Source organism: Ascidiella aspersa, chromosome 3 (genome assembly GCF_963924565.1).
Source record: "Ascidiella aspersa chromosome 3, kaAscAspe10.2, whole genome shotgun sequence".
In the NCBI taxonomy this organism is placed as follows: Eukaryota; Metazoa; Chordata; class Ascidiacea; order Phlebobranchia; family Ascidiidae; genus Ascidiella; species Ascidiella aspersa.
In genome coordinates, this window is record NC_139449.1 from 37,480,705 (window position 1) to 37,507,057 (window position 26,353).

A 26,353-nucleotide genomic window follows, 5' to 3' on the forward strand; every position below is an offset into this window, starting at 1 on the left:
GCGAAATATATTTTCCTTCTAAGCAAAACGTCTGATCCTGTTTATACTCATGTTTTTAACTATGAGTTTTACTTGTTAGCATTGCTGTTAAATTTACGCTCAGTATTTGGTCGGCTCGAAAAAATGTTAAAAAACACTTCATTGAAACCTCTTTTAAACTCAAGTCTTTAGTCTTTAGCTTATCCCGGGTGTAGTTAAAAATCCACATCCCGGCATTTTAGCGGTGATTTATCAAAGCATTATTGGAAAAGAAGCGTTTAGGTTTAAATTGAGCGCGATGTGGTTATCGATTGGAGGTTTTCAAGAGGTGTCCGACCTTTCCAATGTCGGCAATTATATCGATTCGTCGTAAAACATGGAACTGAATTCCATAGCTTCGCCGGTTTCTTGGTATTTACTAGTTCGTGCTGTTTAACGACCGCGTTTTTTTGTCCTGAAATATTTAATTTATTCAAATAAGATTCTGGTTATTCGCCATTGAACCGACAAAATAAAATTAACTTTTTAAAGACACCTTTATTTTAACGGTCACACAAAAGTAGGTTTTTTTCGTTTAAACGTTTTCGCTTTTTGTCCAGATTTCACCATATGCAGGGCCTTTAAATTTTCTGTGTTTTTTGTAACAATATGCAATTTAAACGATTTTTGCTCTAAGGAAGATATAAAATGAGGCCAATCATTTAAAAACGACCCAAATATTGTGGGAATTTCGGTCAGGTTAAGTGACGAAAGCTTACCGTCAGTATTTTCACACATTTTTCCTCCTTAGCTTATAAGGTGGTTTACTACGATCTAGCATTGATCTTATCTCTTCAGCTGAATATTCCCAGACCAATTTTGCCGAGTGCCAATTTCCTATTACGTCTACCTTATTGTAATTGTCGTTTAAATGGATTGTTGGAGCGATGCTTATCGCATGTGCGAGATGGGTTGTGGGTTGTGGGGTGCAAAAAGTGAGTGTGTCTGTCCCTTTGTAATCGTGTAAGTGTATGTGTGCTTTAGGGACGACTTAACCCCCCCCCCCCCCTAAATGTGGAAATGTATCAGAAATTATAAATTAAATGTTCTTTAGACTTTCCTGTCTTGATCGAAGTCAGTTTATATAAGTTCTAATCATTTAAAAGAGAACTAAATTTCGCAACAAAATTTATATAATATTTGCTCCAATTTGAAGTCATTGTCGACATTTGCGTGTAAGGGCGAGGAGATATCTTCTTATTTTGCACTTCCAGTTCCCTAAATTATAAACTATTGTTTAAATTTCAACCAATTAATATAATTTTCATAATGAATTTTTTCATAGGCTTTAAACCAGGGGTCATTAAACTGGGGTCTGTGTGCCCCTTGGGGACACGTGGACTAGTTTCAGGGATCCAAACGGCCTAATTGAAATCTTAGTTTATAATTTAAAAATTGGATTACTTATAAATGAACGGAGTTTAACAGCAAAAAACGCGCCTTATTCTTAAATGTGTTTTCACTTCGTTTCAGTTTTATATTCGTTGGACCGAAACAGCAGATTATTAAAGTTGTTCTAACGTTCCAACAGAACAGTATGCATTGTTTACGTAATAATGTATTACGATTGTAGAAAGACAATAGAATAGAAAATATATCAATTCCATGGAAAACTTGTTTCACTGTTTTAAGATTCTAACAATGCTCCATGTAATATAAGTTTTGGAATAAAATTGTAAATATCATCGAATTCATATTGGTTACCTTACTTTGTTTTGCTGATAACTTTAACGTTTCTCCTGTAACGTTATTTTTAACAGTTTTGTAATCGGTAATCGCCACTCGGACAATGTTTGTAAGTTTGCTAGTTGTCAACATAAGTTTGATTGAGATTTCTAAAATTTTAAACGTTCGCAAGAGTCGCAAATAATTTGTGACGGTTTTGTGGTAAATATATTCCAAAAATATGCTGCATTTGTAATTTAACGCAGACGTAATAACCTAGTGAATATAAAACGTTGCTTGTGCTACTATTTACACTAATAAAAAAGCAACGATCAAGCTAAATAAACTAAACGTTTCTACAGTTACCGTTCTGTGAACATTACGAGCACAAATACCAGGTAATCTCTTGTATATAGTGTAATGATATAAACAGTCGCTACTTTGTAACTTTCGCATCGGGTTGTTACTTGCGTTTTTAGTGCATTTTTTCGTAGCATTTTTCCAAATGTTGTTCTACGAACGTTTGGTGTCATCTACCCAAGAAAGCCACTTGAATAGGTTGTCGAAACGTTGGTTAATTACAAAGCTCATGTTGACTATTGTAGTGTTATCTCTTGACTATAGTGTTATGATGTTGTTGCATCTTCGTGTGAGAGCGAAGTTAGAGTCACAAGGTGGTTTGTTTACGCTTTAAATCCCTTCCCCGCAACAGGACTCAAAACCTAAACGTGCACATTGTGCGCTTGCGACATGTGCACTTGTGATATGTGACGATTAAGTGCACATTGTGCACTATCGCTCAATGTGCAACTTACAATGTATCAGTGCACGTTACACAGTAAAAGAAATAACTTCATATTAAACGATTTTTCATATGATATTTATTGTATTGAGAAGATTAAGTAATGCATGTTATCTTTCGTGCAAATTTTTTATTATTATATATTTTTTAATTGAGTCTATATATGGGATAAATTTATATGGGATAAATTTACTAAAAAGATAACTTAACAACTTGAGGTAACTAAACCTGCAAATTTAGCTTTTAAACCTGTAAAAGTATTTTTAAACTTTCATAGTTTTTATCTACTCTACTTATGTGGGAATGGTTATGACGTCATTGGGTATTGGATTGTGATACTTTTTGTTCGCGATATTGGTTATCGGAAAAAATGTCACGTTTTGTGCACCCCTAACCAATTGCATGTTAATAGGACATTTTAAACGTAAGGCAACACTTCTTGTATTTAAAGATCTATGTTTGACCATTTTTAATCTCATTCATGTGCAATATTGCATTTTAATTTTGTTGACTAAGAAAATTTTTTTATTGGAATTAGAACATTGAATAGCGATACGTCAGCCTAGATTGTTTGTTTTTTAAATGACCAATGGCTCCTAAAAACAACTTTCGTAATTAGTGGCTCGATCGACCTCTCTGATTCACTGCGTTTAGAAATATACAAGCATTTTTCTTTATTATGAAATACATTTAAAATGAGTGATTGTACAACTTTAAGTTAGGCCGTAATTCCGTAAATTTAAAAAAACTTCAATACAAAAGTTTATTTTACAAAACCAGAAAATTGAAGGCGCCACGGCACGCATATGGCACAAAAACAATTAAGGGAACAAAAAATACTCACTACAGGGCGAAAACCAATCGTAAGATAAAAAGTTGGAAATGGTCGAATAGAAATATTTTAAACGGAAAACGCAACCTAAACTGCAGCAGCAATATTTGCGAAATACTATCGATAGATAGGTAATGCAACATTCGTGCACGTATGACAAGTGCAGATTGTGCGCACAATGTGCACGTTTTGTTTCGCGCACGTATGACAAGTGCAGATTGTGCGCATAATGTGCACGTTTTGTTTCGCGCACGTATGACAAGTGCAGATTGTGCGCACAATGTGCACGTTTTGTTTCGCGCACGTATGATAAGTGGCGCACAATGTGCACATTTTGGTTTTGAGTCCGTCTCCTTCCCCGAGTAGTATCTTGTTACAGCGGCATTCCTACGTATATTGTTTGTCTACTATTGTCTACCTTTTGGGATGTTTGTCGTTTGGCCTTAGCAAACATTGTTCCAAGACTTGTACCTCTAGAGCAGTTTTATTTATTACGAAAGATGCTTGCTGTGTGTTTTGATAATTTAAAATTTACTGTAATATCGAAGGCTACATTGTTTTATTTTATTTCTCTTTTGCCTTATTAGTTTGAACATACAGTTCTTTAAAGAAAACGCAGTGATCAGGCCTATTCGATGCAAACAAGCAATTCAAGGAAATTACTGGTACACCCTAAACCAAAACATGTATTTTGAAATACAAATAGCAAAATCGCGAGCATCTACGATGAAATACTTTTTCAAAGACTTATTAGCTGAAGCCATGTTGATTGGGCAATAATAGTGAAAGATCTTTAGAACCAAGGAAAATACATTTTGCTAGAAACGCACATCGTCACACAACCTTTTAAAAACTTACATTTTGAGAGCTTTATATAAGTTTCCACAGCTATGCCTTAATATCTACTTTTTTGAATATATTTGTTTATATTTCGACTCAATTATACGCTATTTTTAGTCGATTTAATTCAATTTCTATGAATGCGTTGAGTGTACGTAACAGCATCGTTTGCTAATGGATAAACTATGGTCTCCAAAGTAAACATGAACTTGCCCCACAATTCCTAGGTCTTATAACCACAACTCAAAGCATTTAATAGGCCTAAATCAACTTACTTTCCAGTTGACCGGATAAAAAGCCTTGAGTAGCACGAAGTCTACTTCGAAAAGTAAACACTAACTAACGCTGTTTTTCTTGAGAATAATATAACAGCATCATTTTTATTAGCGAAGTTTTTTTTCTAGCATATTTTGTGGGTTAACTGACTTTAAAGTCGCAGAAACAGTCAGAACTTAATTGTTACGTACTGGGAATGTCCCATTCTTCGTTTATTGCTTTGATACCCTTTGTTTTAGCAAATAAAAACAGCGATTCGACCTGATAAACTATGGCGTAATTAGGATAATCTTATCAGTAAAATTGTTTACATTACCATGTGAAAAGGCATTGTTTTCTATGTTATTAGCCTAAAAAATGCGTTTCAAATGTTGCTGTGGGTTCAAATACATTCAAATAAGTCAGGTAGAATTTCGGAAATATTTATTTATTTGCTTTGCGCAAAAATTCTACTTTGTTGCTCAGTCGTAGATGTTTGTTGTGTTTTGCGGAATGGTTTGAAATTGTAACCTATGCTTTTATGCAGGCATTAAGGCGTTTTTTCGTTTAAATAACTTGTTCGGTGCATTTTTGTTTAATATACTCTTATGTTAGTTTTGATTTAAAAGCCCAAGAGCATTTAACTTTTTGTTTAACCCAGTGAATTTCAACCTGTGTTCTGTGAAACACTAGCGTTTCATGAAAGATTACAAGGTGTTCTTCGAGAAATTTAATATTTTGAATAATGTCCCATGAAACCTAACTGCATTCTATAATTTATGGGCGCCTAAGATTCACGCCAAATTTTTTTGGGCCGAAATCCTACGCCAGAATAGGACGATATATTCGTAAAAACGATCATTCTGTTTGGTAAATTCACTAGGACGGCAATATTCCGCGCCAAATGACGTCACTGGTGTGATTTTGGACAAACAATGATCTCTGGCAAGTACTGGAATTCAATCGGGCCATAGAACACCGGTTGAGAAACACTGGTAACACCATTTAGGAAAAGTATTATCCAATATGTCAATTTGTTTGTTTTTTTCATTGTAAGTTGCTTAAATTCTTGTATGTAATAATAAGACTGGTTAGGTAACTATAGGATTGTAATTACGTGAGCATGTTGCTGCTTAAGTACAATGCAGCCGAATATTGATTTTGTGCTCATCAGAAAGTCCAGATATCGCAGTTAAGAAAAAAAAATGATTGCTTCGCTGTTTGTTTCAAAGCATAATTAAAAACTTTTGTTTGGTGTTCCACAAATTAATTTAATGTATAAAGGTCGCTCAATACATGTTAAAAAAAACACTCTATGTCAACAGCCTTAAAGTTCATACGTAATGTTGTTTCTTTCTATTAGTTAACTGTTTTAAAACTAAAAAAAACATTTTATTTATTAATTTGGTAAACGCGAGAAAATATCCACAATGGTACTTTTATTTATGCCAGTGGTCGGCAAACTTTTTTTGTCCAGGTCTAAAGTCTTTTCAGAGTTATTGAAGGCTCACTCCGTAAAATAACTACGAAAAAGTGGCCGATTCAGGATATTTGATTTTAGGGTGAAATATAACACTAATGTAAAACATAGTATAAAACGAGGAATATACAAAAAAAAAAAATTCAAATTACATATACAGTTTGAGCTGGCAAAAAATATAGTTCGACAGGCTCTCGGGACCACATTTGGCACATCTATGCCACACCAAGTTTTGAAATAAAGTGCAATGAATGTGCGACTATCACGCGGCCCACAACTACATTATAACACCAAGCTATTCGAAGGTAACTCGCGGCCCACTAAAAATGGCTCTACGGCCCACATTTGGGCCGCGACCCACAGTTCGCCGACCACTGATTTATTCGCTTTTTGTACAATTGGACTTCACTGTGTTTTATTAACCTGGTTTGTTTTTTATTGCTAAATACTGTATTCTATTTATTCAGGGCGAACAATAGAACGTTGTGTAGCTGTTTCCTGATAATATTAAAGAAATAGACTGAACAATATTTGAATTTGTTTATTTCCAACCTTCTATTCTTATTCATTCTTTTGGATCTTTTTTTTCACAAAAGCCACTCCTATTGGCTTTATAACAAGTGGAAACCAGCGGTGTCCAGCTACAATTTAAACAGCAGCTTTATCAGGGTAAACGTTATTACTGGGTTATCAACCAAATGTGGTGTATAGTCGGGATGTACGATACTTGACATTTTGTTCCAATACCCGATATTTCGGACAAAAAGTATGGTGCTTCAATCCGATTTCAAACGTCTTTACTATGCTCAAACGTTTAAAAATAATTGAATGTTCTAAGCAAATTTTGCATTCAAGTAGTTTAAATAGGCAAAAAGTATCGAAAGATCTTAATCAAGATGATGTCGATCTACTCGACCTTTTTGTCTTTGCAATTTATTACCAAAAAAGTATGCACATCAGAATAAAGATTGGACATCCGAGAAAATATCACATATACAACCCCAACGTAAAAGCCGCAGTTGGTCGCCACTTTTCTATTAGTTTAATATTATACAGGGAATTTAACATACCATTATTTTAAGTAAAATAATTCAAACGATATTCCAGGATTAACCCTGAACCCCCTGCCAAGTTTGTTGACCCATTATTTATAATCATCCAAGCCCCCTTTATTTATTTGGTCAATTACCTCACATTTTGGTATAGTGTTATAATTTACTTGTATCAAAATAAAATTACAATGGTTTTGGCATTTAAGCAATTCTAATAGGAGTTGCGAGAATTGGTTGGTGATTTGAAAGGTGTGCAACAAGGAAAAAGGTTAAGAACCACTGACCTAGGGAATTCAACATAAGGATTGACCCGTGGTTTAATATGTTCCAAGGAATTAAACATCACTTTATTTCCAGGTAAAGTAGCACAGCAGACCTTGAGCTCCCCTGTAATGGACGACAACGACCCTGGCCTGGTCCTTGGAACCCCCTCGATCGGCTTGAAAGGGTTGCCTTTGTATAACGAAAGCGCGAACGATTCAGCAGAATGTGACGTCATATATCAGGTGGGACTTTGTTGGTGGATTCTGACGGTTTGGAAAAGAATTAGTGACCTATATAAATTACATACCAATCATTAAAAACGTTAGCTTAATTATCTTTAAAGCTGTGTATTTTCTATACTGTTTAAACTCCGTTTTGCAAAATTGAAGTTTTGTTAACTTACAACGCGACTATTATATGGGACGTAAGTTTGCGTCAATTTCAAAATTAGGATTATATGTAAATGGTTGAAGTGAATTCAAACCCAGCCTATTTTATAGTGATAATGTTTACGTTATTAAACCGTCTGCTGGACCAGCAGCCAAATAGTAAAAGTAGCTAACAACTTGGTCTTGCAAAGCAAACTAACCCATTAGGATGACCAACCAAGAGACAGTTTGTTTGTCAAACCAATTTTACCTTTCAAGGCATAACCTCTGAGCTTAATTTCAAGGCAATGTGGTATGTCAAAACACCGTGAAAGTTTTAACAAATTTAAGGCCCACTGCAGGAAAGTTCGTAAAAGTTTTTATTCTTATTCAACCTTTTTTTTTTTGTGAAAACCTAAGAGACTTAAGAAGTAACTTTTTAACTGATAATAATACATATTACTTATTTTGGGCATTAAAAAAAAGAAATAAACGCAAAATGCATTCTCAACTTTATGTTTTTTTGCAACGCTATAACCTTTAATTAAATGCTTATTTTTTGCAAGATACTTAAAGTGGTTAATGTTGCAGAATACTATGCGCTTTTGTATTCTTTCTAGGTTATTATTAGTTTTTCAAGGATCCGGTTCAACTTTAAAAGTACGTAGCCCTCTCTTTCAAAAAGCCAATTGTTGCAATACACCCCCAATTGGTGTTTACCTGACCTTTGCATTCCCCCCTGTGCTATTGTATTGCTTCCAGTGCTTGGCGAAATACGGCGCAATTAGAGTAAGATGCTAAATATTTAATTGCACTTGAAACTTGTCTGGCGCCCCTAATACGTTTAACCTACAAGGAATCTATTTGGATTGGATTTAATTTCCGTTGGAGTCTAAAATCTGGCATTTACTTTTTAAACCAAAGTAGTGATAGTTTTGTATTATTGCTTGTTTCCAGCAGTTGTTTCCAGTGCATTGGTGGCGACTTAGAATGTTCGGTGATATCGGATCGGAGCCGATATCTGATGCAAAGTTGTATTCGTCCGATACTAGGTTGTTATCGGTGCTGATCCGATTACAAATATTACACGCAGCCATGATTTTCGATTCAACTTAGCGATTATAATGTAAAACGTAAACTTTTCAAAAAAGTAGTTTAACAACTGGAAACTTTTTACCGCTACAGTAAGTTTTGGCCGAACAAAACAAAAAAATGATCTTTTAACGTTTTGCTTTTGTCTATTTGGATTGTTAAATATTAAATTATTCTCTTGTTTTGATTTTCTCCATAACAACCTCGAATAATTTCACCCAAAACGTCTTATTTGTTTATTTGTTGAGCAGAATTTTTTCAACATCTTTTCTAAGAAAATCATTCATCAATAGATAAATATGAATTAAATTGAGTAATTTCCCAATATAGACTTTTCGCAAATGTTGCGTCTTATTTCCCCTGTTTTATCTTTACGGGAAAGTTATTTGGATTGTTTAAGCGTAGTAATGACGTCATTTGGTGTCCAATCGGTTTGCGATACTTTAGGGAATCGCTTTCAGTAAAAATGTCTAGTATCGAACATCCCTAGTCGCGACGCGTCTACCGAAAATTTGACTTTTTTAATTTATCTATAAACTTGGGTACACTAGCTTGGTGATGAATTGCAAAGCCGAAACGGTTGAGTAAATCGGCCATATCATCTTAAAAAAGACGTTTCGATAAGCACTTGTATCATCATTAGTTAATGTTAACTGATATATCCAAACCCGCTGTTTTATTTCAGTTACATTTAACTAACGATGATACAAGAGCGTATTAAAACATCTAAATCATGATGATGTCGGTCTACTCGCCTTTATGACTTGGCAATTCATTTTTTGTTCTTTTTTGCTTTGCAACGCAATTCAGTGTTAATCTATGAACTTTATTTATACGGTTTTGTTTTATTGAATTGAAATATTGCACCGTAGTACAAGCCATACAATCATTGTTTGGCGCCTCGTCTGACAGATCGAGTGCCTAAAACGTCACGAACCTTGTAAATCGTGTGATATGTCGAAACTTTGTTGTGAACGGAATCAAAACTTAGTTCTGCTTGTCACTTTCACCATTTAAAGTCCACTGAAATCGCAAAAATAGAAATCTGTGCGTCACAGTTTTTTATGGAGTTGTTAGCAACGACCAAATTGCTTTAATATTACTGATACTGGAAAGTGATCAAACAAGAATTAACCCTTTTTGTGTGAAGCTCATGTAATGGTATTAAGCAGTTTGTACAAACGGCCATACACATACGTACATACATAGACAATAGACATTCTAAAACTTAATTTATTTGTGAATTTGTGTGGTTTGCATTAAAATGAAACTGAACATCAACGATATTGCTACAATTTTATTAACGTTATTAGGAGTGTTTTCGTTTCTACAAATTAAACCCAAAGTTTCTATTCGTAAAAATTCCAGCTCATGATTGTTAAGTTTAAAAAACACAGTAATTTTCAACACCAACGACAGTGTTAGGGATATTCTCAGAGTAGTGGAACTATGAATAGCCTTTTCATTTATGATCTGTTTCAGTTAGACGTAATAAGAATATCAAAGCCCATGCAGAAGTAGGGAGCATTTGAACGTTTCAAATAAATCTTTATTCATTTTCAACATGAGATGTGCTTTGATATTCTTATTATGTCTTACTACAACCTCCAGCCATTATGTTGCAATGTTTCTGTTAGGTTTGGATAAGTTGATTGCCTGCTGAAAAGTTAACGCTTGCGTTGCTGTTTTCAAATTTTTGGGCAAATTAAATGCTGTATTTAACCTTTTTCATGCCACTATTTAGACTTGAGCTAGCTTTCTTCGCCATTTTTTTAAACATCTTCTAGGTGTTTAGTTTATTTTTATCCCCTTAATTTCGGTTATTTTAAAAATCCTAGATTGTTTAACCTTTTTCATGCCACTATTTAGACTGGAACTAGATTTCTTTGCCCTTAGTCTAATTAACATTTTAACCAATTTCTAGGTTTTTGGTTTATTTTTATCCCCTAATTTTCGGTTTTTAATCCTAGATTGTTTGCTGTTTTTTCCCTTCGTTATTTTGTAAAAAAATGACAAAAAAAGAGATACAAGTGATTTTTCCGCATTGTTTTTATTTACTTACGAAATTGTTTAAAAGGTTAATTTTACAACGCGCCTCAAAATAGACCGGGCTCCATGTTCACGCGCGTTGAAATGCTATTTACGATATCGATCATCGATTATAATGAAGCGCAGATAATAATCGATGGTTTTTGCGCAGTTTTTGACAAGTTTGACGCCTTTTCACCTTGTTTCGACTTAATGGGTGTTTTGGCACTCAACCGAAACCTCCCTGCGGACCTGACATTCCAACTACCACAGCTTCCTGTCGTACATTCCAACAGTCGGTTCCAGCTTTTTAAAAGCGCTCGATGTAAATCGATAATCCGCACTTTACGCTTACATCCGCCGGGTTAAATTTTTTTGCCGACAGGATTTTTCGCGTGCAGCTATACCGCCAACTATACCGCCTCAACAAATATGCCGTAGCTACCAGGCATAATGTATAATGAAAATAAATCCTTCCGGTATTTATTTGTTTATCGACATTTCGGCTTCCTATACAGAATGCCTTCATTAGGGAAAAAGTAAAACGACACAAAAGAGTTGGTAAAATGCGCTAAATTATGAAGGCATTAGTCAGCCAACCTAAACAAATAACGAAAAAGAACAACTTGCAGCCTTTACGGTTGACCAAACAAAAGACGAAAAACGGCTTTTTGCACTCGATTTTGGTTTCGCATTAGATTAAGACGCGTGACCCAATTACTTTAAAAGCACGCCGCTTCGAACAGTTTAAGACATGACAAAAACGAACAAAAAACGATAATATCACTTACAAAAAGAGGGTAAGAACTCCCGCCCCCTGGATACGCCCCTGGGTGCAATGGATAAAGTATAATATTTTTAACCTTCATATACATATTACACTTATAAATAATACTAATAATCGCATTTTGAAATTCCCCTTGCCCAAAAATATATAATATTAAGACCAATGACCATCCAAATTCTCAGTAATATCCACGATAGAATAAGATCTAAATCGTCTGAATAAGTCCGACATATATCGGAATATTGCCAAAAAAATGGACAAAATAACGCCTGAAAGTGTTGGTCTGGCATCGGCTGCTTTGGTGTCAACGTTTGGATGCCCTAGTTTGAATGGCGTCATTAGGGCGCCGCTGTTTTGGCACTGGACTTTTGGCTATGTTTGGGGTTATTGGTGGGTAATGGGTGGAGTTAGAAAATGGGTTAGGGTTGAAATTATTGGGGGGTTAGTGATATACATCGAGGAGGGGTTTGGAGTTAGGTAAAAAGTTGTATGGGCCTGATTTGGGCCTTATAGCTCTTATTCCTACGGGATTACATTCCAATTTACACTGTAATGACTATTGAGTATTAGTCCTGTCGTGATCTTATTCCCAACTGTGTTTTATTCGATGTTTTACATTTCGGTCTTATGGCTGGACTCAGTTTAAAAAAAAAGCAATTAAACGACTTCCTGACGGCAAGATATGAAGATCGATTGAGGTAATTCAAACAAATGGCTCAAACCCAAGATTTCGAAGTCGAGACAGCGATTTGGTGTTCAGCTTAATGTAACTCAATCAGATTGAAAATCAATAATTTTGCGTTGTAAGGCATTTCTTGTCCAAGAAGACTTCATTAATTTGAATCCAGTTTGTTTGGTTGCCGCAAATAACCAAACTGTTCACACGATACGATTAAAATCTCAACAATCGTCACTTAAATAGTCTTAGACCTAGAAGGATAACTAATAAACGGATTCTTAGATCGCCTTTACTTTGTAAAATGACTTCTATAAAGTATCCGGATTACATACGTTTATAAATAAACCTCCTACAAAGACAAAACGATTTTTTGTTACTAGAGAAATTCGATAATTGGAAATTTAACCCGATACCCGATATTTTGGACAAAACGTATCGCGATACGATACAATGACGTCATTAATATGCCCAAACAAACAAAATATATGAAATTAAAAGTTCCAAAATATTTTTCCAAGTTATGCCAAAATTCGCTTAAGCGAAAAAAAGTTTTATCAGCAGTTGTTAACCTACTACTGTTGGTTGAAAATTTTAGGTAGAAATTGCCTTATTAGGTAGCAAGTAATGGCTACTACCTGTATATGCTATTATATTAGTATCGGATCGGCACCGATACCACTCAGTGTCGGGCGAGTACCGATACCACCCTAGTATCGGACGTGTACCGATACTACAATTAGTATCGGGTATCGGCTCCGATCCGATATTATCGGACATCCGTAATTGTAACGCGGGATTTTAACACGAGAAAAAGAATTAGAATAACGAACGAAGTAAAAAAAGAAACTTTAAGATGTAAGAGTGATTAGCAATTACTCGACTTGCTCCCCTCTGAGCCTGTGTAGCTCAGTGGTAGACCGACGGTCCCGGTTTAACCGAGGTCGTGAGTTCGAACCTCATTGCAGACTAATTTTACGAACAGGATGCAGCAGACAATGATGCTGTGGTCGTTTCTCGACTTGCTCCTCTCTGAGCCTGTGTAGCTCAGTGGTAGAGCGACGATCCCGGTATGACCGAGGTCGTAAGTTCGATCCTCACCGCAGACTAGTTGTTTTTTTAGTCGGGCCTCGCTTGCACGAAAATCCTTAATTGATCGACTTCTGTTAGTCTAATTAAGATCCATAGTGTACCATGATGTGTAAGTCGGTGTCGTTGATCGAAAAAGCCACTTCAGAAGGAATAGATCACAGTTGTTGTACACCTGTGTGTATTTATCTTTCAAGAAGTTAACGACTTAGACGATATATTTAAAGATAATAAAATTGAGAATTTCTATTGCCTTAACCACATGTCATCCCAGTTTGTGCAAATATTATCGAACCCAAATGCCCCAAGTAAAAATGTCTCCATTCAAAGCAATTTTCCGGTTGCTCGCTGAAAGTTTAAGTGATCGTAAAAGCTTTCACTGGTGACTCAGTGGTCAATAGAGCCCATAGTAAAGTTGTTATTGCTTCCTCAAACATTCCCCGCTCTAAAAATGGTAAAAAGCTGCCAAATAGCTGTGTAAAGGTCGTATAGTCAGCTACAATGACTTCTCAAAAGTCTGTATTTATTTAGTTGTGCTGTTAAAACGCTCTGGTAATTTTCGTAAACACAATTTACAATTTGTTTTAAAGTACCATAGAGCTGTTTTAAAAGGTTGATATGTATCCGTTTTCCATTGGTTTGGTACTTTTTCATCCTCGGCCACTAAAAATTTTTATATCCTTGAACAAAGTCTTTTCCGACTTGTTTTTGTGCCTTTCTATTGCCACTTAAGAAAATGGATCAGTCAGATATTTTTCGCCAGGTAAACTGAAATATTTATTATGTCCGTGGAATTTTACCACGCTTGTAAATTAGTCATAGCTTTTTACGTTTAATGGCTTTGCTTTCAGGACAGAAATAGATTTTACTCCCGCCCAAACACAACATTGTAGAATCCATGGATGTGTGGTTACTGGTTACTGGTTACTGTTTGGCAAGTGTTGTCTTACATAGCATTACGTCATGCACCTAAATTGCCAATTTTATTTTCGTTGCTTTACGGTAAACCGCCGAAAACCGCAAATAACTTGTTTTACTGTTTACAAGAAATTCAACGTCTAACTCGGATTTGCATGTTTTAGTGTTGTAAACGGGAAAAATCAAATTTGCAAGATTATGACAATTTTTACGACTAGATATAACGTAATAACAATTTAGCGTGAGTTTAAGCATTTTTTTCCGCACACAGGAAGCATTACAATGTTTCCCTTCCAAAAAAACATACACAAAAATTTAGGTATAATTGTTTTTGCGTCAGTAACACGCTTTTGCGAGCATGTGCCTGTGGATATGTTAGACGTCACCATTCTTATCGCCTTTTACTCGCGCTTGTGCTTTTACGTGCATTTTAATTGTTTTCATTTATACTTTGACCTGATGAAGCACGGTTGTGCGAAAGCTTGTCGAGAATCCAATACACTTTGTCTTTATACAGTGCCACATGATTCCTCTATATAGAATTGGACAAATACGGCCATATACAAAGATTAAAAAAATTGATGTGATTTATTTGGTTCCCTTTGGATAAAGCTCTAATACTTGAGATCGATTAAACGACGATTTTTGTCAATTATCGCGTTTACATGTTAATTTATAATTAATTCACTTTTCAAAAATATTAGTCTTCTTTGCAGTTTAAAATAGTTGTAAGAAGCCCTGCTCTAAATTTAGTGGTGGTTGAGTCAGACTGTTGCAAATAAGCAATTTTTAGATTTGATTGTTACCTCGATACAAGTTTTTGTGCGACAAGCGTACCCATATTGCAACCCGCAATTCAATCGTGTAAATTCACAGCAGCTATCTATTATTTATAGAGCTAGTCTATTTGTTTAGAACTGTCAATGTATCTCTTTACTGTCGCGATTCAGACTGAGCAATACTTGTCGAGATTGTAATCGCATTTGTCGTTGCAAATTCCCTTAATTATTTTGAGATTTTAGAGCAGCAGTCACCAAATTAAGCCCGCGGGTTAATTTCCCAGCTTGTGATATACTTCCAAATTATACCAAAATACGCTTTCTAATACTTTATAGTGGAAAGTATTTGTCGGATGCAAAAGTAAGCCAAATTTTGGTAAATACTGAACGACAATTTCATGAACCGCTGTGTTTTAGATCAGGATGGTCCAACTTTTTTTTATCGCGGGCCAAAAACAAGTTTCATTTTATCATGCGGGCCAATGTTTTTAAATTGCGATTCTTAGGCTTATTGCTGGCAAATTATACATAGTCTATGGCATATATACTAACTTTATGGAATGAATACCTACGTTCAACTGCGGTAGGTATGAAATAATTTCAACACGAAAAAATTAAAAAAAAAAAAATTGAAGTGATATTGTCAGATTGAAGCAAAGCTGACTATCAGTTCGCGGGCGAAAATAGCTGAACTCGCAGGCCAACTTTGGCCCGCGGGCCTGCAGTCGGACCACGCTGGTTTAGGTAATGGTTGGAGGTTGTATTTAGACGTACAATATATATCAAATTCAATACAGAAGTAGGTAGTATTGTTTGAAACTTTTGAATAAATCCTAAGATAATGGCTGGAGGTTGTAGTTTGACGTAGAATGAATATCAAAGCCCATATAGAAGTAGGTATCGTTTTGAACGTTTCGAATAAATCTTTACCCCACATTTTGATAGGCATGAGTGGAAGTAGAGTGACTTTTTAGCTTAGCGAAAAGCAAATAACCGGAAAGGCGTCACAACAGGACGTAACCATAAGACACCAGTGGTTAACGTTGGATGTAGTTCACAAGTATGTAGCGTTAGTTTTTTATACATTTAAGGAGAAGGAGGGATGCTCTGGTGAAAACAGAACTTGTTTTTACTGGTACGTCGTAATCTAAAAAAATATTTTCCAGCTTACTTTCACCTTTGCTGATAAGTGACTGGACTACTGCTGCTCTATTGTTATCAATCTTCTTTAACACTGTTACGTCACAACGCTGAAACAATCGCCTTGTTCCCGCAGGTTATTCTCACACGCATTGGTCTGAGTTTCAACAACGTGCAGCTTGCCAGGGTGCTAGTCACGTGGTTGATATTCGTCTTCTCATTCGTCAGCAACTCCTCTGTTCTCTTGGGCGTCATCAGGTGGCGGAAACGCGAGCCTAACGGCCACTCTCAACTGGTGATCGTCAACCTTTGTCTGGCCAACCTATGCTTCACATTCTTTATACTACCTATGGGTAAGTTCGTTATCCACTCACGTGCTTACCAAGTGGCATCTACTTTATGCTAACTTACTCCATTGTTCTTTAGTTTGAAACTGGTCGTTCATTAACTAATACAATTCCAACCGCCTCACTCCATACTAATTTGGTATCTGATCGATGCCGATACCACTCTAGTATCGGACGAGTACCGGTACCACTCTAGTATCGGACGAGTACCGGTAGTACTGCTTAATATCGACTCTTATCCAATATTTTTGTGCATCCCACTCTAGAACTGTACTAAAGCCCATATATATATATATTGGGGTACACTATGCACGGATCTGTAATGTAGCTTGTGTAGATGTTCCAGCTTTCGTAATTGAAGCTTGAATGCTTTACCGTATTGTATACAATATACTTGGGTATACCATACACGGATCTGTAATGTAGCCTTTTTGGCTTTGCAATTTGTTATCAAGGTATATATATACATATGTGTATAATTGAGTAAAAAATGCAGACGCCGTTTGGAACTCTACGGTCCAGTGGTTTGGGGGTGACGTCACTTGTAGGATACTGAACACTCTCAAGCAGTTTTCGATGTACATTTCATCAGCTGTTGTCGTGGTGGGTTAGATGTGTCTACTTCCTACTTTATTTGCTTTTCTGTGATAAAGTAGAGGTTAGAAAATGTAAACTTTTATCATTTTCTTTACAGGAGTGTAAATATTTGAAAATCACATTTTAATTCGGAAATATCGTAATTTTTGCAAATTTTAAAATTTCCAAGCCTTTTTTAGTCTTTGTCATAGTTTATTTTTAATACGTATATTTAAATTTAGATTTAAAACTTTCCAAATTAAACTGTTTATTTCAGATGAAAACAGCTTTTCGGAAAGTTCTAAATGTAACCACTCTTTCTGTGCGCCGTACTCGGCGTTTTTTTATGGTTTCGATTGTTATGACGTCGATAATGTGCATTGTTTTGTAGAACGTCGAAAAATATTACCTTCCTTATGCGGGTAATGTTTTCTCTATACCTCACTAATAACCCTGGCAACTATGACGTGATAATGTGCATTGTTTTGACCAGAACATAGAAACGAAGCTTTCTAATACTTCAGAGGCTTGATTTACTTTGCCGTAGGATATTTTCTCTTTACACTCCCTATTTCAAGTGTTTAACCCCGGTTTACCCTGCCAGGTGATGGGTGTGGACAAGGTGATGAGTTTATTGTCCCCCTGCACCCCAATGCAGCAGCGCCAAAGGGTGAAACTGCTCCTTACAATCGCGTGGGTGACAAGCTTCCTGTGTGCTGTACCAGCTGTGAGTAATTAAAAATATCACAAAATTAACAAAAATCACAAAAAAAATTGTTTGAAGTATTTTTACGCTAAAATTTGTCAAAATGTATACATTTAGGGTCAAAATTTTTACTTCAAGGTTAAATTTTCTCCCTGGTTATAATCTTTATGAACTTAAAACAAATTTATTTTTAAAAGTGCTAAATATAGATAATTCCAATTTAATCTGTTATATTTTAACTTAAAACTAGTCTAATCTATTTTTTCTTGCAGAGCGCCATATTCTCCGTGGGTGGTAACGACACAGTGCTGGTTTGCAATGGTCAGTTGTACCAAGTCAAGCAGTGCATTGACTTCAACTATCTCGGTAAAGAAGCGAAGCGTTATTACTACTTCTACACAATGTGCGTCTCATTCTTTATTCCCCTCATCGCCATTGTCTGCTGTTACGTCATAATCATGCTCAAGATCGCCAAGATGGCTAAAAAGGCGAAAGGTAAGAGTTTTTTTTTTTCAAGTTTTACTTTAAATTCCTTATTTGTTAATTAAAATTGTGAACATATACGTCATTGGTCTGGGTTCACATAATTTATAATTTTTGTGACGTCACAAGACCAAATTTTATGTTTTTGCTACTGTGCCTGCATATCTACCAGCAACAAACTTCTGAATGCGAGCAATATAGGAAAAGTATCGTAACGATTCATCTAATACCTTACTTTCTAGCTTAAAATCCACACAAAACATAATTTTGGGCTTTAGCTTATGTAAAGATACTGGAATGTGTATTTTTCTGCTATTATCATTACATTTTTGTTTTTGTACCTTCAGACTCGGATATTAATTTGCCATCCAAATTGTTATGGGCATGAACACACATCGAGATTTTGTGATTTATCTTAGCCTGGTTAGCTTACGTCTTTGACATACTTCTTAACGTAAATGTTCAAAAATCTTTTAAACTTCGGGTTTAAATTGGCCTCTGGAAGTAGTAATGCACTCTTTTAATTTTCACCCTTTAATGTGTTTTTACGTGATTGCCTAGACCAGTGTGGTCCAACTGCTGGCCCGCGAACTGATAGTCAGCTTTGCTGCAATCTAGCAATATCACTTCAATTTTTGTTATTCTAATTAACAAAAAACTTCGTAAATCATCCTTTGTGATTTCATAGCCACTGTAGCTGAACAAAGGTGTATATTTCATAAAATTAGTATATATGCTATAGGCCAGCGGTTCTTAACCTGGTGATCTTTTGAAACAAGATAACGTACTGTTCAAATCAATGTGTCGAGCACGAGCAATTTGTTGTGTGGCCAATGCGAAAAGCCTCCTGAATTTACAGTTTAGCGCCAAATTAAACTGAAAAAAATTTCGCGCTTCGCGCGACCAACAACACGCTTTACTATTTTCAAATTGTCTAAGTGATATTTAATCGAAAATTCCAAATTGCTTTTTGTAGGGGGGCGAAAGGCATTGGAAAATTACCAAAGGAGGTGCGGCTAAAAAAAGGTTAAAAACCACTGCCATGGGCTATGTATAATTTGCCAGCAATAGGCCTTATTTAAAAACATTGGCCCGCAAGATAAAAAAAAAATTGTTTTTGGCCCCCGATGAAAAGAAGTTGGACCACGCTGGCTTAGACGGAACGTTTACGGGTTTACGTGAGAGTTTGAGAGAAAAACATGTAAACTTTAGCTTTGTTGTTCTCCGAACCGTTTTTGCCCGAACCTAATTTTATTTTCGCCCAGATTCAAGGTAATTACATTTCAAAAGCAGCAAATATCAAGTTACGGCCCAAAACCGCGCCAAAATTCGATTCGAATCGTGTCAAATTTGGCACAAAATCAAATTCCAATCGACCCTCTGCTCTCATTCTGCCCATTTTCTCTCCATAACGAAAATACTGCTCGTCTATGCGGACACACGCCCACTATACGCCCCCAAAACTGCCCTAAACCATTTCTGACTGTTTAATTTAAATGGACAGGTGTAAACCATGGGTAGAAGTAGCATTTTTATTTAGGGGACTGGAAAAAAGTTCAGAGATGACGTTACAAAGTTACATCGTCATAAAACAATTCTCCGCCGAACTCGTGCGCAAATATTCTGAAATACAGTCTAATCGCGCAGAGCGCTTAAACAATTGCGTTATTGGGTTAAAATTGACAAAACTTTTAATAAAAGGTTTATGTTATATATTCAAAGCTCCTTGCGCTAAACAGATTTCATTAAAATAAACAGAACCAAATTTATTTTTTAATGTTACCAAAATTTCAATATTTTCTTCTAAATCTGACCGAAATTTTAATGTTTATTGTCTTAGCCTTTATAATCTCGTTTCTGTAGCTTATTCGAGTTTACAGCGTTTTATTGCCAAACCGTTCCCAGTTGTAACAGTGCCAATTTGTTGATAAAATCAACCTGAGTTGTTGTGTCACAAACATGAAACCTAATTGGCTTACTGCGATGGCTTCCAGTTTACCATGTAAGCTGTTATCGTTGGTCAAAAAGCAGCTTCAGAAGGATCACAGTTGTTGAACACATACGTCTGCGCATCTTTCATTTATCCTTTTAAACAGCCGCGTCGACGGTGTAACGGTTAGCATTTGGTGTCTACCAAGCACAAGTTCTGGGTTCTCTACAAACAGGTTAAAACTTGACATCTCTCTTGCGCCTCTAGCGTTTTTTAAACCTTGATTTTTCTGTGGCAAAATGCTTTTGCAATATTCGTTAAAAAGCGTCCAGTTATTTAAATCAACAACAGGCTAAACGAACTCCCAGGAAGCATGTTTTTGTCGCATATGGCTTGCGGCGCTCAAAGTGTTGTTGGGTTTTGTATTTTTAAAATGCTGCTTTTTAACAAAGTAACTAAAAAGAAGTTCTTCCGGTACAATTTTTTGTTCGACGTTTCGGCTACTTATGTAGGATGCCTCATCAGGAAATGTAACAAAACTACGCAAATAAAACGACACAAAAAAGGAGATAAAAAGCCGACAACCAACGTTTAACAAAACAAAATTGAGCGCGACGAAGCACAACTATGTTTTTATCTTTCAACACCAGATGAAGGTATCCCGTAGTAGTGTATAAGACCCCGAAACATTGGAAAATAAGTACCGAAAAAGCTTATTTTTAGTATACCATGCCTGGTAGCAACAGCACATTAACTGACGAAGTAAGTGAAAACAATAAGAAGTAAATTAATTCACATTTACTCGACAACGTTTCAAACGGTATTTGTCAAACTTACGCCATATGTTCACCCTATTTTTTTCAATTATCACCCACCCTATTGTTACGTCACACCTACAGAGACAGAGCAGGCGTCGAGCGGATTTCGTCCGAAGCGCGAGCGCAAGAGTTTGGCTCGTCAGAGCTTGGATCGAGCCCGTAAAGTCTGGCAGCTGACCACAGCACTCATCACACTAAGCTTCCTCGCCTGCTGGACGCCCTACTATTTCACCGGCATCATATTCTGGATGAACAACGAGCTGCTCAACTCAACCGTGAGTCGATGACGTTGTTGCTTGTGACGTAAAACTTTTTGTCCACCCAAAAATTACGTATTTTTTATTTTGACATAGCTACGTATAGGGCTTTTTAACTTCGTTAATGTCATCTTTTTCTTAAACCTAAAATGGTAAATTAATTTACCAGTGTTGTAAACAAGGCATTTCTTCAGTCCAAGTTAAGCCATGTACGTAAAAAAATTCTAAACTGATAACATAATAAATTTACTCCATTCCGCATAAACATACCAAAAACGAAACAAATAGTGAGCAAATTATTCGCCTAAAATTCAAGATAAATAAACTCCTAATTAACCCATTACGATAATTAGTTTTAAAATTAAACACTTCTTAATGTAAGTAATTTGCCTAAATCACTGAAGTCCAAGTCAAGTCATTTGTCCAAAAGACTTTAGTCAAGACAAGTCATTTAAAAACAATAGCATCAGTGCAAGACAAGGCATTGACTTAAATTATTTCAACACTGGTTACCAGAATAAAATCTTCAGCGGTTTCAAACTGACAAAAGCTAATAAATTTCAACCTTATTAATGTTTACTTCCAGTTGAACCTGATCATGGTGATGTCGAATTACTTCTACCCATGTTTGCAACCTCTCATAATGGTCGCACTCATGCCGCATCTAAGGAACCACATTTGCTGCCCTTCTAGAAGAAGAAAGAAACAACAACCAGGGTATTGAAACCTACAGAGTGTTATTTTGATTTTTTTAATTTTATTAAAAATCTTTCCTGTTTGTAATGTTGGGGAGTTTTTTAAATATGGCTGTTATAACCATTTAGAAATTTTAAGTAACCTAAAGTATTTAAAAATTAAATTCTCTGGTGTAGTTACAGAGGTAGGCTATACTTTGAGGAAGAAAACAAATCATTTTATATTTTAAACCTGTATATATATACACAAACATCATCTGATCCTAACACAAAAATCTAGGTTTTACATTCAATTGTCTGCGCGAGATTGCTACATTCGAAAGTGTTTCTCCTGCTTTCAATGTTGAGCATTGTTTTTAAGGTTTGAGTTTGGTGCCGTTTAGAGCAGGGACTCTCAACCTTTTTATGGTCGTGGCCCACTTTTGTTTTGAAAATTATTCGTGGCTCACTTCCTAAAGTTCTGCTTAAATTGGTTACATAACTGAAATGTGTTAGAAATCAAGAATAACTTAAAAATATCAACAAATTAGAATAATTTATAATAACCTACATAACGCAACTGTCAAAGCGAACCTTGAGAGTCTACTGTAAAACGAACTAAAGAATTACACAAATGAAACTAAAATTTTCACAAACTTTACAATTTTCCAAATGCTCTGTGGCCCACCAGTGGGCCATGGCCCACCGGTTGAGAACCCATGGGTTAGAAAGTTAACCGCAGCTATTTCCTAATACCTGTTATTACAAATAAAACTATCTGTTATAGTTACAGAGATAGGCTATATTTTGAGAGGCCTTTGGATGCTTTTTAAGGTCCGTATCGCATGTATGTGTGTATTATATTATTCCTGATAAGTCTTACTGTAACCTCCAGCCACTATCTCAAACTAGCTTCCCAAACTTTTCATTATGCCGCTCGTTTTAAATTTTTAAACTTTTGGGAAGGTCCGCTCTAAGATGCCGCATAGAATACTACAAATTTAACTATTCTATCTTCTTCTGTCAGTTACACTTGTCGGAGTCCAAAATGTTAAAAAAACTAAAAAGTGTAGAATAAAGGTTGGCTATATTTTAAGAGACCATTAAATAATTTGAAAGACCTTTCGGAGTTCGTGTGGATTTTATTATTTTTCTACGCCTTAACATCCAGGCTAGCTTACGAAACTTTTTATTATGTCGCACTTTTTGAATTTTTTTTTTTAACTTTTTGGACGCTTCGCTCTAAAATGCCGCATAGAATACTGCAGATTTAACTATTATTTTTCCTGGCAGTTCCACTTGTCAGCGTCCAACAGTGGTTCGTGAAGTCACTGGATCAAATTGCGTCGAAAACGGGAATGCCCCTCACTAGAAACCATGAATATTGCGTGTGCAGTCGACCGTGAAAAAGCAAGCCGCCCCTGATCCCTGATGTTTTACACTCTAGAGGATATCTGCAATGTGGACGCTTTAACCCGGAGTCTGATGTTCAAAGTGCAATCAAAGTGATGATTATTATGCGGCGTTTGTAAAAATTTTGACCAAATAAACGCAGTTTTAGTGAATTGCGTTTTCAGGAAAAAGTTACGCTTTGGGTGTGGAACAAACCTAATGTTTATAAATATGTTTTCAAGAACCGTCTATTGTGCAAATAAATAACTTCGTTGACTCCGTATAAAAGCAGATTATCTTTAGACTAAACCGAAGTATTTTTTTTGTTTTTTCATGTTATCTTTGTTTTTTAAGATGTCTTTAAGTAAAGCATTGTATTGCTCCCAACTGCTTCTTTTATCGATTTAATTAAATTTCAGCAAAAATTCGTAGTGGTTTATTCCGATTCTAATTCATTCATTAAAGCAGGGATGTCCAACCCGCGGCCCGCCTGATGTTTAAGTGCGGCCCACCACTTATTCTCACTTTCAGTAGCCTTTATTTAAAACAATTGTTTTCGCCATCAAAACGTGTAGAACTCTTTCGACCATCAAAACGTGTAGAACTCGCAGTTTTTGATGTTGGCCTAATCTTATATATTTTAAGACTAAAATCGAGTCTAATGTCGCATTTCAACATCCTTCGAACACTTTTGTTCACAATTATTGCTAAGCAAGATTGGTGTTTATCTGAATGTGTGTTTTTGGGACCTTTTTCAGGAAACATATCAGCCCAAAGGTGTCGTACCATGACATGATACGGCGTGTCGATATTTACTTGCATATTTACGCACGAGTTCACTTTCAAAGAGCGGGTATTTATAAGTTAAGTTGTTTTATGATGTTAAGATATGACGTAGCTTATGACGTCACCCATTTAATTTGGATTTGTCGCCTATCGAAATTTTAAAGTGGCAATGCGGCCCATTCGGCTAAAAGGTTGAACATCTCTGCTTTAAAAGTTAAACTGAACCAAACTGACTTAAGGCAATTTATTACTTTCACGAGCATTTGCAAATCTTCTGCATTGTTTACATGTTCCATTTTAATTAGGACTTATTGACCAACAAAAGTAGTTCATGGACCAAGTATAAAAAACCCTAGTTTCGAGCACTATGCAGCTAATTTTTATCTAATTTGTAAATTGTTTTTTTGTGTTTAAGTATATAGTTTCTGATACTACAGAAAAATGTTAACAACGTTCTTTTAACAATTATTTTTAAACAGCTTTCAGCCATGCAGGTTTATTGTAGAGAACAAAATGCACCAATACCGCCACTCACATCTTTAAAAAGCTTGCCTTTAAAAAAAGCCCGTTTTTCTGAATTTGTGTGATGATTAAAAAGCTATTTGTTGCGTAATTTATAATTTTTGGCGGAAATCCCTAAATTATTTTCCAAACCAGTTATAGCCGCACGGAAATTCAATCCGAACATTAACCTAATCACGATATTTCGTGATTTCATTGTTTAGTAAACTTAAACCCACGCTAACGTGAAGTACATATGCGCCCAGTGTGTGCAACGATCCGTAGCCGACATATCACCTGTTTCCGTGTTCGGCTTTAACCCACAGCTAAGTTTAGATTCAACTCAGCACGGAAATAGCTCGTTAGAAACCGCATCTTATCACCTGTTGATTCATCCAGGCCTAATTTCCCCTTTGAATAAGACAATGTGATGACGATGCTGTTAAATAACTTCCGAAGAGGCTCATTCTATTGTCTGGGGTTGTTAAATGCATTAAGGGAAATTCCGGAATGCGTTAACCGATTTGCAACCAAATGCCTCACAAAGCTTAGTTCTGCTAATAGGAATGTCCTACTTGGTATTACGATACCCGATATTTTGGAAAAAATATCTCGATCTGTTACCATATGACTTCATGACTATTGTGAAATAGGCAAAATTGATCAAATTAGTAAAGGCAGTGCTAATAATGTTGAATAAAGGTTTATTCGAAACGTTCACAAAATGCTACATACTTCTATATGGGCTTTCATATTTATTCTACGTCTAAATGAAACCTCCAGCTATTATCCGATGCCATATGATGTCATTAAAATATGCCAAATTGATCAAATTATTAAAGGGCGTAGTCACGTAGATAATATTGAAATTTGTAAAGATTTATTCAAAACCCTTAAATGCTAGTTACTTCTGTATGGACTTCGATAATTTTTTACGTCTAAACCTTCAACCATTGGGCTCCAAAGTAGGGCTATGTCTTTACATCCGGGAACAAAAAGCGTTGCGCTCGAACCAAGGAGCTTTACTAAATTTGTAGTATTTAGCCCATCCCCCAATATTCTGCTTTGGGTTGATGAATTAACCGGCGTCTCCCCGCAAAACTTCACAAGGCAACGTTCTGCACGGAGCTGACCTGATAAATATTTCGCCAAAAAAACGTTCGTTGAGTTTGTGAGCACACCGATTCGTGCGTACGACTAGGTTTTTTGGAGAAATTCAATCTGTAAAGGTCGTGAAAATTGATAAAAGATTCATCTGTTTTCACGTTGAATTCCTGCCACTGATACAATCTAATCGCAAAACGGTGAAATAAAATTGTCGCACATTTAACAAACTTAGTTTTGAAGGTATCGTTTTTCGTATCTAGGTATAGATTAGGTTGTATTGTATACAATATAATTAATTTTACGCAGTTGTGAACATAATCGGTCTGAAACGCATTTACAGTAAAATAATGTTTACAGGTACAGCGTATAGGTAAAATAAATGTTCGAAAAAATGTTCTTTTAACACGGCTACCCCGCCATCTCCTTGACTGTATATAAACGAGAATTTAACTTTCATATTTATGCACCACGTCATTCGGTAACCTCAGGTTTTTTATTTAAATAGCACGTTATGACGTAACTTTGTGATGTCATAATATATTTTAATGCCTTCCGGTTAGAAAATCATTCTACTTACACATCAGTACCTTGTTTTACGGTTTTGCTGTGACGAAGCAGTTTCTTTTTACTTAAATGGTGGCCGAGATATAAATACCTTAAGGAACAAGAAATTATGCAAAATCCCCTGTTA

The 26,353-nt window shown here is 35.8% G+C and overlaps 1 protein-coding gene across 1 annotated transcript; it reads left to right on the plus strand.

Annotated features, from left to right (window-relative positions):
• Positions 1–6,363: 6,363 nt before the first annotated feature.
• Positions 6,364–24,957, plus strand: LOC146162834 (gonadotropin-releasing hormone receptor-like). The gene is made up of 9 exons (XM_083384205.1): positions 6,364–6,561; positions 7,302–7,450; positions 16,222–16,438; positions 16,929–17,035; positions 17,613–17,735; positions 17,987–18,209; positions 21,027–21,220; positions 21,789–21,919; positions 23,170–24,957. Exons 2-9 carry the CDS (start codon positions 7,337–7,339, stop codon positions 23,246–23,248), a joined length of 1,188 nt encoding a protein of 395 aa, XP_083240331.1. The 5' UTR covers positions 6,364–6,561; positions 7,302–7,336; the 3' UTR covers positions 23,249–24,957.
• The last annotated feature ends 1,396 nt before the right edge of the window (positions 24,958–26,353 follow it).

What these genes read in the sequence shown, in the direction of transcription:
- LOC146162834 (XM_083384205.1), top strand. Translation starts at nt 7,337, where the DNA reads ATGGACGACAACGACCCTGGCCTGGTCCTTGGAACCCCCTCGATCGGC. An exon ending in ATTCTTTATACTACCTATGG is followed by an intron (nt 16,439 to 16,928) that starts GTAAGTTCGTTA and finishes TAAAAAATGCAG; the next exon opens with ACGCCGTTTGGAACTCTACG. An exon ending in AGAAAGAAACAACAACCAGG is followed by an intron (nt 21,920 to 23,169) that starts GTATTGAAACCT and finishes TTTTCCTGGCAG; the next exon opens with TTCCACTTGTCAGCGTCCAA.